Below are 12019 nucleotides of genomic sequence, written 5' to 3' on the forward strand. Positions count from 1 at the left end.
AGTAGTGACCTGACGTTCTTTGGCTGGAGGTCCTCACTTGGGCTCTGTTTGCAGCCCCCCACCTGGGGTGTCTGGTGGACTGATAAGCGTGGGTGCAATAACACGGTTGGGTGCCAATACTCTTGGGGTCAGATGGCCAGTGCTGATGTTTGTTGAACACCTGTGCACACGTGATGTGCTTTGAGAAGTTCATTAACGCTCCAGGGTCTCAAGGTTAGCCAGGGCAGTGTCAGGATGCGAACACCTGCCCTGCGCACGTGGCCCTGAAACCTGTGTTCCCCCCCGGCAGTCCCTCGCTGACTCCAGGCTCCCCTCCTTTTTGCGGATAAATCTCCAGACATTGTCATTCAAGTTGAGAAAATAAAAACTCCCAAACCAAAATGTTCACAGCCACTTGAGAAATAAAAATAGAATCCTTGAACGTTTCTTCACGCACTTCAAGGACGCCTGGAAAGTTCACTTCCCGTTTAGGGATGGGTTCATGCTGTGTTCTCATTAACCCCAATTAACTCTTAACCCCTAGCACCCTGGAACGAAGACAGCCCTGTAAGCTGGGCGTTCATTTCTTTTATCATTAGAGATAGCCTCCGGGATCAGTCCAGAGCTCCGCTGTGTCCCCAGCGTGGCCCTGCCTTTGCCTGAGCCAGCAGTCCTGAGCCCTGTTCATGCCAACACCACGCCCCTGGTCAGCCCTGCGTGTTGAGGGCAGACCAGGCAGTATGTCACCATTCCCCTTCAAGACTTGTTACTTGTCACTCCTGCTACACTAACAGAGAAATCAAGCCCCCACCCACCTACCCCAAATGCTAGACCAAAAAGGCTCCAGATGGATCAGCTAGTCTTTTATGTTGAAACTCTGGGAGCTTGGGGTCCCTGGGTGGCTCAGTCGGTTGAGCCTCTGACTCTTGGTTTTGGCTCAGGTCATGATCTCACAGTTCATGGGTTTGAGCCCCGCATCAGGCTCCACACTGACAGTGCAGAGCCTGCTTGGGATTCTCTCTCCCCCCACCTCGCTCTCTGCCCCTCCCCCACTCATCCTCCCTCCGTCCCTCTCTATCCCTCCCCCTCTCTAAATAAATGAATGAAACAAACTCCGGGAGCTCATGGGTGAAGTGCAGAGGAAGCTGCTGATACCTGAATCCTCGTGGAAGCTCTGTCTCACTGCCCTGTGGGAGCTACAAGCAGATGAGCCCCAAAGACCTCATTTTTTTTATACTAAATATAATTTATTGTCAGACTGGTTTCCATACAACCCCCAGTGCTCATCCCAACAAGTGCCCTCCTCAATACCCATCACCCACTTTCCCCTCTCCCCCACCCCCCGTTAACCCTCAGTTTGGTCTCAGTATTTAAGTCTCTTATGGTTTGCCTCCCTCCCTCTCTGTAACTTTTTTCCCCCTTCTCCTCCCCCATGGTTCTCTGTTAAGTTTCTTTCTCAGGATCCACATATGATTAAAAACATATGGTAAGTGTCTTTCTCTGCCTGACTTATGTCACTCAGCGTAATACCCTCCAGTTCCATCCACGTTGCTGCAAGTGGCCAGATTTCATTCTTTCTCACTGCCAAGTAGCATTCCATTGTATATATAAAACCACGTCTTCTTTATCCGTTCGTCAGTTGATGGACATTCAGGCTCTTTCCATAATTTGGCTATTGTTGGCCCTCACTTTTAAAGGAACTAAATAACCCTGCAGGCACTCGGGGAACTGGCCCATCTAGCAGGTCTCCCGGCCACTACCTCGTCCGTATTTGTAGGAGCCTCAGCCAGATTGCCCCACCTCCCTCAGCTCCATGCTTCCTCTCGACCCCAGGAGCCAGAGAACACCACAGAAGCATCACCTTCATGCTTCGCTGGAACTGCTGGCTTCCTTGACCATTTGGCCTTCGTCCGCTCGGGATGCTGCCCCTTTGCTTATGTCTAGGTCGGGGGACAGAGCCCTCCCCGGCCGGATCGACAGTCAGCTGTCTGCTTCTCTGCTAGGTTTCCTCCCCACCCCTTGTCACAGGAGGTAACTGGTGCATCCATCTTTGTCCCATGGACTTGCTCAGAGGTTCTTAGGACATTTGTTCTGTATGGTGGCCGTTGCTTCAGCACCTTGTTCTCTCCTGTCTTCCCTTTCCCCCCTGAACAACACACCCTCTCCCCCCACCCCCCGCCCCTGCTCTTGTTTGGAGGGGAGTGAAGTGGACTAGGGGTGCTGTTGAAGTTCACCCAAGTTTAAGTTCCGATCAGAAGCTGCGGTCCGCCGCGCCTCTTCCCAGCAGGAGGAGAAGTGACAGCAAACAGGATGTGGGGCTTTAATTTTGTTTTGTAAGAGAAAGACTGGTGAGTAGCCATCTGTGACAGGCAACTCTGAGTCTGCAGTCTCCCAGAGGTGGGCAGGGAATGAGTCGTTTCCTCGACGACCTTTAGGTTTCTGGCATAGGTTTCTTCTCAGATGTCACCCCTTCTGAGGGGCCAGGCAGATTCACAGAGTGGTCACAGCCCCCTGGGATCCGAGCCCCTTCATTGCTGGGGTCCAGGGAGGTGTGGCTGACGGAGGGCAGCCGAGAGCCCCAGGCTCTTCTCAGAGGGGCCTTTTCTCCTTGTTAGGGCTCAATATCCTTCTCTTTTGAAACCAGTGGGTACTCTCAGAGCAAACACTGTTTTAATTTGCTCTTCCTAAATCAGAGTATGTTGATTTCACAGCTCTTTGGGGAAGATAATTTTTTTTTTTCCCTGACACCGTAAACCGCTCTCAGGCAGAGGGGGTTACTTGCCCGCCCGTGCACCGTGCACTCTCAGCTCAGATGCTGCCAGTGGCAGAAGGGACCGGTGGAGGGTACGAGGCAAGTCAGCAAGGCTGGGGTTGCCTCTTCTTCCACTGCAAGGTAACACCTGTCCACCAGCCACCGCCTCCTCCTCCAAATTCACCATATTCTGCAGATGCTCACTGGGCATCTCACGTGTGCCAAGCCTTCCTAGGTATTGGGGCGAACAGGGACACAGTCCTTGCCATCATGGTGCTGGTACTCTGCTGGGGGTGGGGGCGATGTGTGCACAAAATCAACCCATGAGAAAGGAGCAAGTCAGAACCTACCAGAATTCGGTAATGTGGTACTGACTGTGCATTTGGTAATCCAGGCAAGGGCCCCAGGGAGGAGGAACTTGTGGAGGAGACTGGCCCCCCAGCAGAGCTTCGAAGGTGATGGGAGTGAGGGAGGTGGAAAGGGGAGTTCTGTGCCAGCAGGTGGAATCACGAGGGTAAAGGCATGAGGCTGAGTAGTGTGATGTGGGGATAGGAGGTGCTGGAAAGACAGCCCAACAGGATGCGGCGTGCAGGGATCGCAGCGGTTGGGGGGACAGGGTCAGGAGACTTCCGCTCCTCACCCCCCCCCCACCCCCACCGCTTTCGTACTGTCTGCACACCTCCCTGGTCCCTCAGCCCCCTCATCGCTAAAATGAGGCATCGTCACCTGCTTGGTGATCTCACAGATGGCCAGGAACAGGACACGAGACCGCACGTGTGAGCACTTTGTCTTTTGCTGTTGTTTTTTTAATGTTTATTTTTGAGAGAGAGAGAGAGAACGCAAGCAGGGGAGGGGGCAGAGAGAAAGAGAGGAACAGAGAATCAGAAGCAGGCTCTGCGCTGACAGAAGAGAGCCCAACTTGGAGCTCGAACTCACGAACCCTGAGATCATGACCTGAGCCGAAGTCTGAAGCTTAACCGACTGAGCCACCCAGGCGCCCCCACGTGCGAGCACTTTGCAAAGCGCCACGAACCTGCGGCATCAGGGAGTGATGTCTCACAGGGCAGCGCGGAGATGAGGCAGCGGTTGACAGGACAGAACACGGCAACCAGATGTAGGAACGGGCTTTTGAGTGGAACCAGCAGCAGCTTCCAACATCCACGTGGTTTCCCTGACCAGCTAACCCTGCAGAGGATTTGGGCCCGGGGAGATGGCAATCAGGCTGCCATGCTTTTGTGCTCCTGCACCGACGCACCCACTCCTGCCTCCCCGTCCCATACACTTGGCAAAGGACATGACCTGCAGCCAGTCCTGGGCTCATTCTGTGGGCAAAACAAGGTGGAGTTGTGTCAGGGGAGCCTTTCCTCTGTGAGTGGGTTGTGGAGTTAGAACTCAAGACGGCGGAGGCAGGTGGTGAGTGTGGCTCAGCCTCAGCAGCTCTGACTCGAGGGTTTCTGAGGCAAAGATCCGCTGTCTTGAGTGGCGGGTGTTTTCTCCCATTCCGTGGCCGAGGCCTGGCTGCTCAGATAGCTCCGAACCACTCCCAGCAGGAAGGTGGCGGCCTGAGGTAGCGGGTAGCCTTCAGTTCCCAGACGCCAGCCAGCTCGTGCGGGCATGAGCATCTGGGCTTCGGGGTCTCAGCAGAGCCACCGTCCTGTGCTGGGAATCCCTAAGTGCAGCCCACACCAGCCTTTCCCACGTCCCTCAGACTGGTTTTAAGGAGGGGATTCCCTTCCCGCCTCTGGCAGGCCGAGGGCTGGGTCTCTATTCCCTGGTCCTTCGGTCTCATTTCTGGAGGAAATGTGCCGCCTCCTGCCAACCCGGTCCTCTGGGATGTACACAGTCGGGTCAGCCCTCCCGTGGGGGGCACCGTGCCCAGCACTGTGGGAACGTGGATGTGCAGGAGCGGCAGCTGCTACCCTGGCGGAGCCAGAGAGGACCCCTGAGGGAGGAGGCATGGCTGATTCCAGGGAGGGGAAGCAGAAGACAACAGCTGGGAGCAGGAGTGGACTTTGGACTGGGACCAGGAGTAGAACTTTGGCCAGCAGAAGTGGAGCTTGCCGAGCAAAGGCCCGACGGCTGGAGGCACTGGGCACATCAGAGACTCGCAGTGCAGCCTGGGACTGCTGGCTAATAGGTTCTGGGGGCAGTGTCTTCAGAGACAAGGTTGAAAAAGATGGCTGGAGCCAGATCATGGGCCACTGGACTTTGTCATCTCCAAAATGACAAGCCCTTGAGAATTGCACAAGAAAGATGCAGGTGTGGCTGGGGCTGAGTGTGGGAGATGACACTGGCACCAGCTGGCTCTGGGCCCAGGAGGGAGAGGACAGGGTCAGAAGGATGGGGCGGATTCCCCGAGGGATAGTCCTGAACTCTCCCCAGCCCTTTGCCTACCTGATTCCTCTTACTTTAGGTATCATTTTGTCTGTGACGTTCACCTGGGTGCCCCCACCACAGCCCCACCCACACAAGGTCAGGGGCCCATGCTGTATGCTCTGCTTCCCCTCCAGGATGGTGACAAATACATTTCTGTGGTTTTAAGCCACCAAATTACAGTAGTCACGAGGCACTAGCACAGAGTAAGGAAGGAGTGAGGGGTTGTTGGAAGTTTGGAGCTGGCACAACTGGATGTGCTTAACCTATATGGGGGACACAGAAGGGAGGCAGCCGTGTTACCTTTGGAGTGCCACCAGGTCACTGGAAGAGCCACGCCCAAACATTGCTGGGGCTTCATTAGCAGCGTGAACTGCCTTGCGTCCATCAAGACTGGCAAGGTTGCCGTGGGGCCTTAGGTGCACATTTAAACTCACCGACCCAAGAAGAGACCCGAGCGGCCCCCATTGCACCCTCTCAGGTCTGTCTCAGACCTTTTTTCCCAGTGGCCAGTTTGAAGATTTAGTTAGAAACCAGAGAATGGTTCTTTATTTTTTCTTTTTACAAAACGCATCTGTCTGCAGCAGTTGGTGTCTCTGCCTCCTGTGATGAGTCGGGCTCGGAGAGTCCTTGAACAGAGTCTGAGTTTGAACTGATCAATGGCATTTGGGGGTTGGACACTTGCTCAGGAGCCAGCTAATTCATAATGTCATGTGGGCTAGACGAGAAGACCCAAGAGGATAGGCTGTCTTTTGGCTTTTTATCTCTTCTTTTTGAAAAAGGAAAGGGAAAACAGAAGGTGCCACGCTTGGCTGTTCAGCATTCAGAGATGAACTCTGTCCCCGCTAGACCATGGGAACATGGGGGCTGTTTCTCCTCCCACGCCCCCTTTCTTCCCAGAGACCGGGCAGCCTCACGGCGGTGTCCTTTCCGGCTCTGGATGCCGGCCCCTGCGGGCACCGAGTCTGGCTCTAACTAATTTACAGAGGACACCTGTTCCTTAATTAGCCCAGCCTGTGCTGTGGGTCTCGTCTGCCCCCCCCCCCCGGCCCCCGACGCGTAAGCTCGCCGCCACTCGAGGGCTGCTGTGTGGCAGTCCATGCGCTTTTGCCCTGTGCTTCCCGAGCGACGCCGTCAGTCTGTGCTCCTGAGCGCTAGAGGAAACCACATCCCAGCCGCCGTCCCCGCCGTGGGTGTCGCAGCTGTTGACTGGGTCTTCCAGAAGAAACCCTCGCTGCCAGTCCCCACTGCGGTCCCTAGGACCGGATGTGGGAGTGCCAGGCAGGTGTGGACCCTTATTCCGCGCCCGTCTAGACTCCCGTTCCCCATCACGCAGATGGCACCTCGCGCACACTTCCTACTCGACCTTTTTGGGATGTGGCTGTCTGCTTAATGTGTTTAACTAGAGGGAAGCTCTCAGGTGGGCTGGGTGCACCTACAGGGTGTTGTAAACCTTGTCCTCGTGCAGAAAGTGGATGGTGGTAGACAGCTGCCGGGGAGGGGACTCTAGCATCTGGGGAGGGACCTGTGCAGGCTGCAGTAGCAAGATACCCTGCCCGTCGTCGTCGTGGGGGCTGGTTCTCCTGCACTGCCCCGCCCCCCGGCTTTACATAGCAGAGCCCTCTAAAAGCCATTCCTTAGGCTTCAAAGATGAGATCTGGCCTCCCACGTAGCCCCCCCCCCCCCCGCCGGCACCCTGAGAAAACGCCCAGCGTGTCCAGTGGGCATCACAGGTCAGAGGTGGAGTGCCCACGCCTGCCTGGATGTGCCAGGAGTCCAGTTTGGGGCAGGTCATGGTTATTTGGAGACATCTGTGGCAAGTGGCTTTGTCGATAATTCCTCAAGACCCTCCCTCTCCCAGCCTTCAAAAAAGAAATTCTGTTGAAGTTTCCCGAAAGTGGTTATTTTCCAAAACGCCGGGCTGATGCTGCTGCAAAAGCCGGCTTGCTCTGCGGGGCTGGTGATTCTGCCTCACTGAGTCCTGGCCTGCAGGGGACACCGCCCCCCACCCCGCCGTGTTCCCCCCTCTCTGCTCCTCCCCCCCAGCACCCCTAGCCTAATGGCAGTGCTTCGCCTCCTCCTGACAGAAGCAGAGCTGGCTGCAGGCCCCCAGCAGAAAGCCCTTTCCAGAAGTCTCCCAGCCCTGGAGCCCTCCTGGAGGCCTTGTTCCCCAGCTAATTAGAGCCTTCTCCTTAAGCACTACTTTAGTCTTTGGTGTCATTCATTCTCACAGTGATAATGGACTTGGATAAGAGGTCACAGCTTCTCCCACATCCTGCTCTCCTTGGGGTTGGGGGTGGGGGAGGGACGGGCACAGCCCCCCTTCCGCCAGCGCCCGCCTGCCTGTCACCCTGTCACGGGGGAGCCAGGGAGCCGGGGACTGGCCGCCAGGCTGAGCAGCTGTGATATCTTCACCCAGATCACAGGGCCAGAGCCTGACTCCCCAAAGCGGGCCCTGCTCCCCACATTTGGGCCTCTGCCGCCTGCCGCACCTCTGGCGAGTGTCATTAGCATTAACGTGATAAAATGGCGCAGTGTAAATGTTAATAAGGTCTGATGCCTCTGCTGCTTCCGAAGTGGCAGATTGGAAATGGTCCCATCATCATAACTCCAACCAGCAGCTTTTAATTCTCTGCTCCCCGAGCATCCAATTTGGCAGGAAATCCTAACCTTCCCTCAGCCCCCAGCCCAGCTCTGCTGTGCCAGGTTTTACCCCCATTTTCTTTTGCACAGAGGGTTCAGATTTCCCCCAGACTGGTTTTCTAAGACAGAGCTTGATTTCTTTTTTTTCTTAACTTCTTTTCCCTGTTCTCCAAAGGGAAAGAGAACTGAGCCCCACACTCATCTCCCAGTTTTCCTGGCTGTGACCCGTTCTCTTCTTGGTCCAGGACGTTCCTCTGAGAGATTTGCCCTGGAAGCCACTGACTCTGGCTCTCCAGGTTTTCCCTTCTCTTTAAGTTATAAACTTTGCTGATTAACGACATCCTGATGACTTCTTTCCTCTGAAGCCTTCAGAACGGTGTTGTCTGCACAGCGCTGTGTTGTCAGGGCCCCTGTGTCCCGTCCTCCCCAGTCCTTTCTTTCCAGTACACTCTGTCCCATCCTCCCCAGTCCTTTCTTTCCAGTACACTCTGGGGGCCTGAGGCACACCTGGGCTTCCTTTCAGATCTTCATCTCCCTGTCGTCTCACACCGAATTGGTTTTCGTGCCCAGCTGTGTGCCTGGTCCAGGAACCCTCAGCGTTTGTTGAAGAGAAGTAGCCGACAATGTCCCTGGGTTGTCGCCTGGGGCTAGCCCAGAAGGTAGTCTCTGACGGGAGGCATGAGGAACGGCTGACGGCAGGGCTCTGGATTTCTGTTGCACCCAGGGGAATGCACCACATGATGCTGTTTGCCACCAGGGAGCCTCGTGGGTCCCGGTGCCCACCGCGGGCAGAGGCTGCGTGGGCGGCGTGTCCTTCCCACACGTGCACCCAGCCCCTTCACCCCCTCATGCTAGTTTTTGTCATTACAGGCTGTCTTCACCCTCCTCCTTGGTCCCTTCACCTTCTTTGACGTCCAGAAGACCAAGTACCTGCAGATCCTGACCTCCCTGATGAGATGGGTTGGTGAGTGAGAAACCTCTCGAGTCTGTCCTTTCTCCCCTTGCCCTTCCCTTACCCGTTCCGAGCGTGTGTGAGCCCTCGTGGCATAGCTGGAATGTGGCAGGGGTTCCTTGGGCTCTTAAAGGCCAAGAGGATGCAGGGACTCTGCCCACCTTTTCAGTAGTGTGGAAATACAGTACCGACTTCAGGATCACATAGTGGGGACAGAGCCAGAGCTAAGCCCAGCCTTTTTCACACACCCACGTGCGCCGCCTCCCCCCCCCCCCCGCCCCCACCACCAAAACCCACAGGCTGGGCCAAGGCTCCTACACTCCCGGGTCTGTCTCTGCTCCCTCAGGCCACAAGAGCGGCACTGCTCTGCCTTCTCGTGGGTGCACCGTGTGGCAGTCAAAAACCCAGTGGGCTGTGGCAGCCACCTCCACATTCCTGGCCAGCAGGGCCTGAAAAGACACCTTATCTGTGATGCCTTTTGACTGATGCCCTGCTGAACAAGAGCACCACTGTCCCCAGGGGTAGTTTGGGGGTCTCTACCCACTAAAGCAGGTTTGTGGTTGGGAGCTCATTCATTCCACCGCACCATTCTGGAAGGTCCACGCTGCTGAGCCCCTTAGACCCAGGACCGGAGGGTGTGGGGTCCCTGCAGCCCCTGTTGGCGGGCACATGCTCCAGGATCATTTGTATTCCTGTTTTGGGCTAAAAGCATAGAACACTGTTGCTGTTGTGATGGAGAGGCCTGGCAGGGTGAGTCTGCCCACCTCCAGCACCTCACCTGCCCAGGCACAGAGGTCCCCGAGGACCCCGGGGTCGGGTCCCCTCCCTCCCGACTCTCTTCTCTACTTCCTCTGCCACTGCCTCTGCTCCCTCACCCAGCATCAGGACTCAGGGTGCACCTTGTTTCTCATGCCATGCCAGCACTCGACTAGATCGTGACGAGCACGGAGCAGCTTCTGATAACAGTGATTGCTGGCAATTCTGGCGCATCCAATCTTCTGGTTCCGCCTACTCTACTCGGGATTACAGGATCCCAACGTGAGGAGCCACCGCGTCATAGGGGTCTCGGTATCTCCATAGGAAGGGACCATGGCAGGCATCCAGCACAGGCCCCTGCTCCCCCAAGGGCAGGCTCCACGAGCGTGCACACAGAGTGACCTCTTGCCCAGGAGCTCGTGGTGAGGAAGGCCCCTGCTCCACTCTGAAGGGATGGTGGTCAGCACTGGGAAGTCCTGCCTTGAGCCCAGTGCAGCAGCCTGTAACTTCTTTCCACCTCGGTCTTTCCTTGCAAGGAATTGAGAGCAGGACTGATCACTGCTGTGTGAACTCTGAGGCCTCTGTAACATGATAAACCTGTCTTTCATCACCCAGCCAAGTGCAGGGAGCAGGAGGGCACTTGTCCAATCCCTGGATGGGGCGGGCTTCCTTACCTACCCCGCTCAGCCGGTCCAGTCCTATAGGCACCTGTGCAGTGCTGTTTGCAAATGTTATTCACACATCTCAAAGCCCTGGGTTAAAGTAACAAGACCACCTGGGGGAAAATGAGAACTCATTACTTAGAACATGAGGATCGCGCTGGCCCCAAGGGTATGGTGCTAGAATTGAGCCCTTTTGGGTGCCAGGAGGGCTTCCCAAAGTTGGGATCAGCCGGGATCACAGCCACTGCTCTCCACCCTTCTTCTTACAAGTCTGCTTCTAGGAAGTAGGTGAAAGCCCCAGTGACCTGCAGAAGGAAAAGTTCTCTCAGCAAAGCAGTACTCAGAGGAAAGTATTCCTCCTCTCTTCCTGGCCCTCCTCTGCTCCCTACAGGCAGGTCCCAAGGTCCTGAAAGTCTTGCCCCTCCCCCACTTAGGATTGGCTGTCCTTGACCTGCTGCATCAACAGCCACGGGGGAGGGTAGAGGCAGGGCAGAGAGAGGTGGAAGGACTCCTCGCTTTAGCCACCACGATGGATCCCCGTGTCAGCCCACAAGAGAGCTACCCAGGTAGTGACAGTTCATAGCTTCCGAAACACCCCTGAGCCTGTTGAGCGTGACCAAGTCCTTCCTGCGTCTGGTGAGCAATACATTCATTAAAAGGAAGGAGATGGTCAAGAGCGGGAGGAGGAGGCTGACAGGAAATAAAGAGTGATTGTCTGTGTGCAGGATATGAGACATCCCCCAGACCTGAGACCTGGCCCGTGCTCGGCTCCCACCTGCAGAGAAAGCACTGAGTTTCTGTTGCCAGCAGGGCCCCCGGGACCTCAAAAACCTCTCAGAGCAGCCCTTCCCCCTTCCATGCTGCTGTTCGAGCCCTCTCCTCCCCAGAACCAGGTTCACAGAGTGCAATCAGTGGCTCAGATTGCTTTAGAACACTGCTCTGTTCCCCTCCCCACCCACCCCACCCACCATGGCTGGCTGTCCTGCCCCCTCGTGACACCGTTTTGCAAAGCAAGGTGGTGGTCGCCCTGGGCCCGGGGCCTGGGGGGGGGGGGAGGTGGGGGAGGAGTGCTTGTCAGCAGAGGCAGAGAGGGCCTGTGGGAGAGACCGGCATGTGAAGGTCCTCCACACTCACGTGTTTGCATGGTGACATTGTTGTCAATGCAAGTCGTTTGTCTCTTCTCTCCCTTCGATCCAAGAGATAATCAGATGGCACTGGCCTCTCCGCAGACCTGTGCTCGAGCGCTCCGGGTGACTGCGCAGACAGTCCTTTTACTTCCTGAGAGCGTCAGACCCCTGCACTTAGAAAGCAAACCTCTCTGTGACACAGAACCCTCTGAAGTGAAAGAATTGCCCAGTTAGGTCAACTCTAAATTGTAGCCAAGCCTAGGTTTTGATTCCCAGCTGGGGGCGTGGGAGCCACCAGGGCCCTTTCCTCCGTGGATCTGGTGGGAGGTGTTTCCTTCGTCATGGCCCCGGGCACCCACACAGCCTCAGGAGCCGAGGCAGGGGACAGAATCCCAGGGAGCTGCCCAGGACCGGCGGACAGGCAGCCTCTACTGCGGGGAGGGCGGGTTCTGCCCACTGAGCATTTGCAAGGGGGCCAGGCTCACCCCAGGTGATTTTTCTAGCACTCTAACAGCACCAAACCCCCGTTTGTCCCCGCAAGTCTGCGTCAAGTTTCAGTTTGCAGTGAACTCCTTTACATCTTGCTTCTGAGAAGCAGCTGTGTGGCCGTGTCCCCCCATGACCCTCCCTCCTTTCCCACACTCCCGCACACCCTGCCCCTTCCCTCTCCCCAGATTAGGGCCCAGACGGTCCAAGAGAGCCGAGCGGGAGCGCAGGGTGGCAATAAGCCGACTTGGGTTCTAGGAAGACAAAAGGGAAGAATGAGCACCAAAGG

General features: G+C 56.2%; 1 protein-coding gene across 4 annotated transcripts in view; it reads left to right on the plus strand.

Annotated features, from left to right (window-relative positions):
* Nucleotides 1-12019, plus strand: part of TMEM104 (transmembrane protein 104) — a 59337-nt gene that overhangs the window by 31678 nt on the left and 15640 nt on the right. For all 4 annotated transcript variants that reach the window (XM_045490822.1, XM_045490823.1, XM_045490820.1 and 1 more), the window contains exon 9: nt 8618-8711. In XM_045490822.1, the coding sequence (XP_045346778.1) occupies nt 8618-8711 (94 nt within the window). The remainder of the gene's footprint in view (nt 1-8617; nt 8712-12019) is intronic.

This window comes from Leopardus geoffroyi, chromosome E1 (genome assembly GCF_018350155.1).
Source record: "Leopardus geoffroyi isolate Oge1 chromosome E1, O.geoffroyi_Oge1_pat1.0, whole genome shotgun sequence".
Taxonomy (NCBI): Eukaryota; Metazoa; Chordata; class Mammalia; order Carnivora; family Felidae; genus Leopardus; species Leopardus geoffroyi.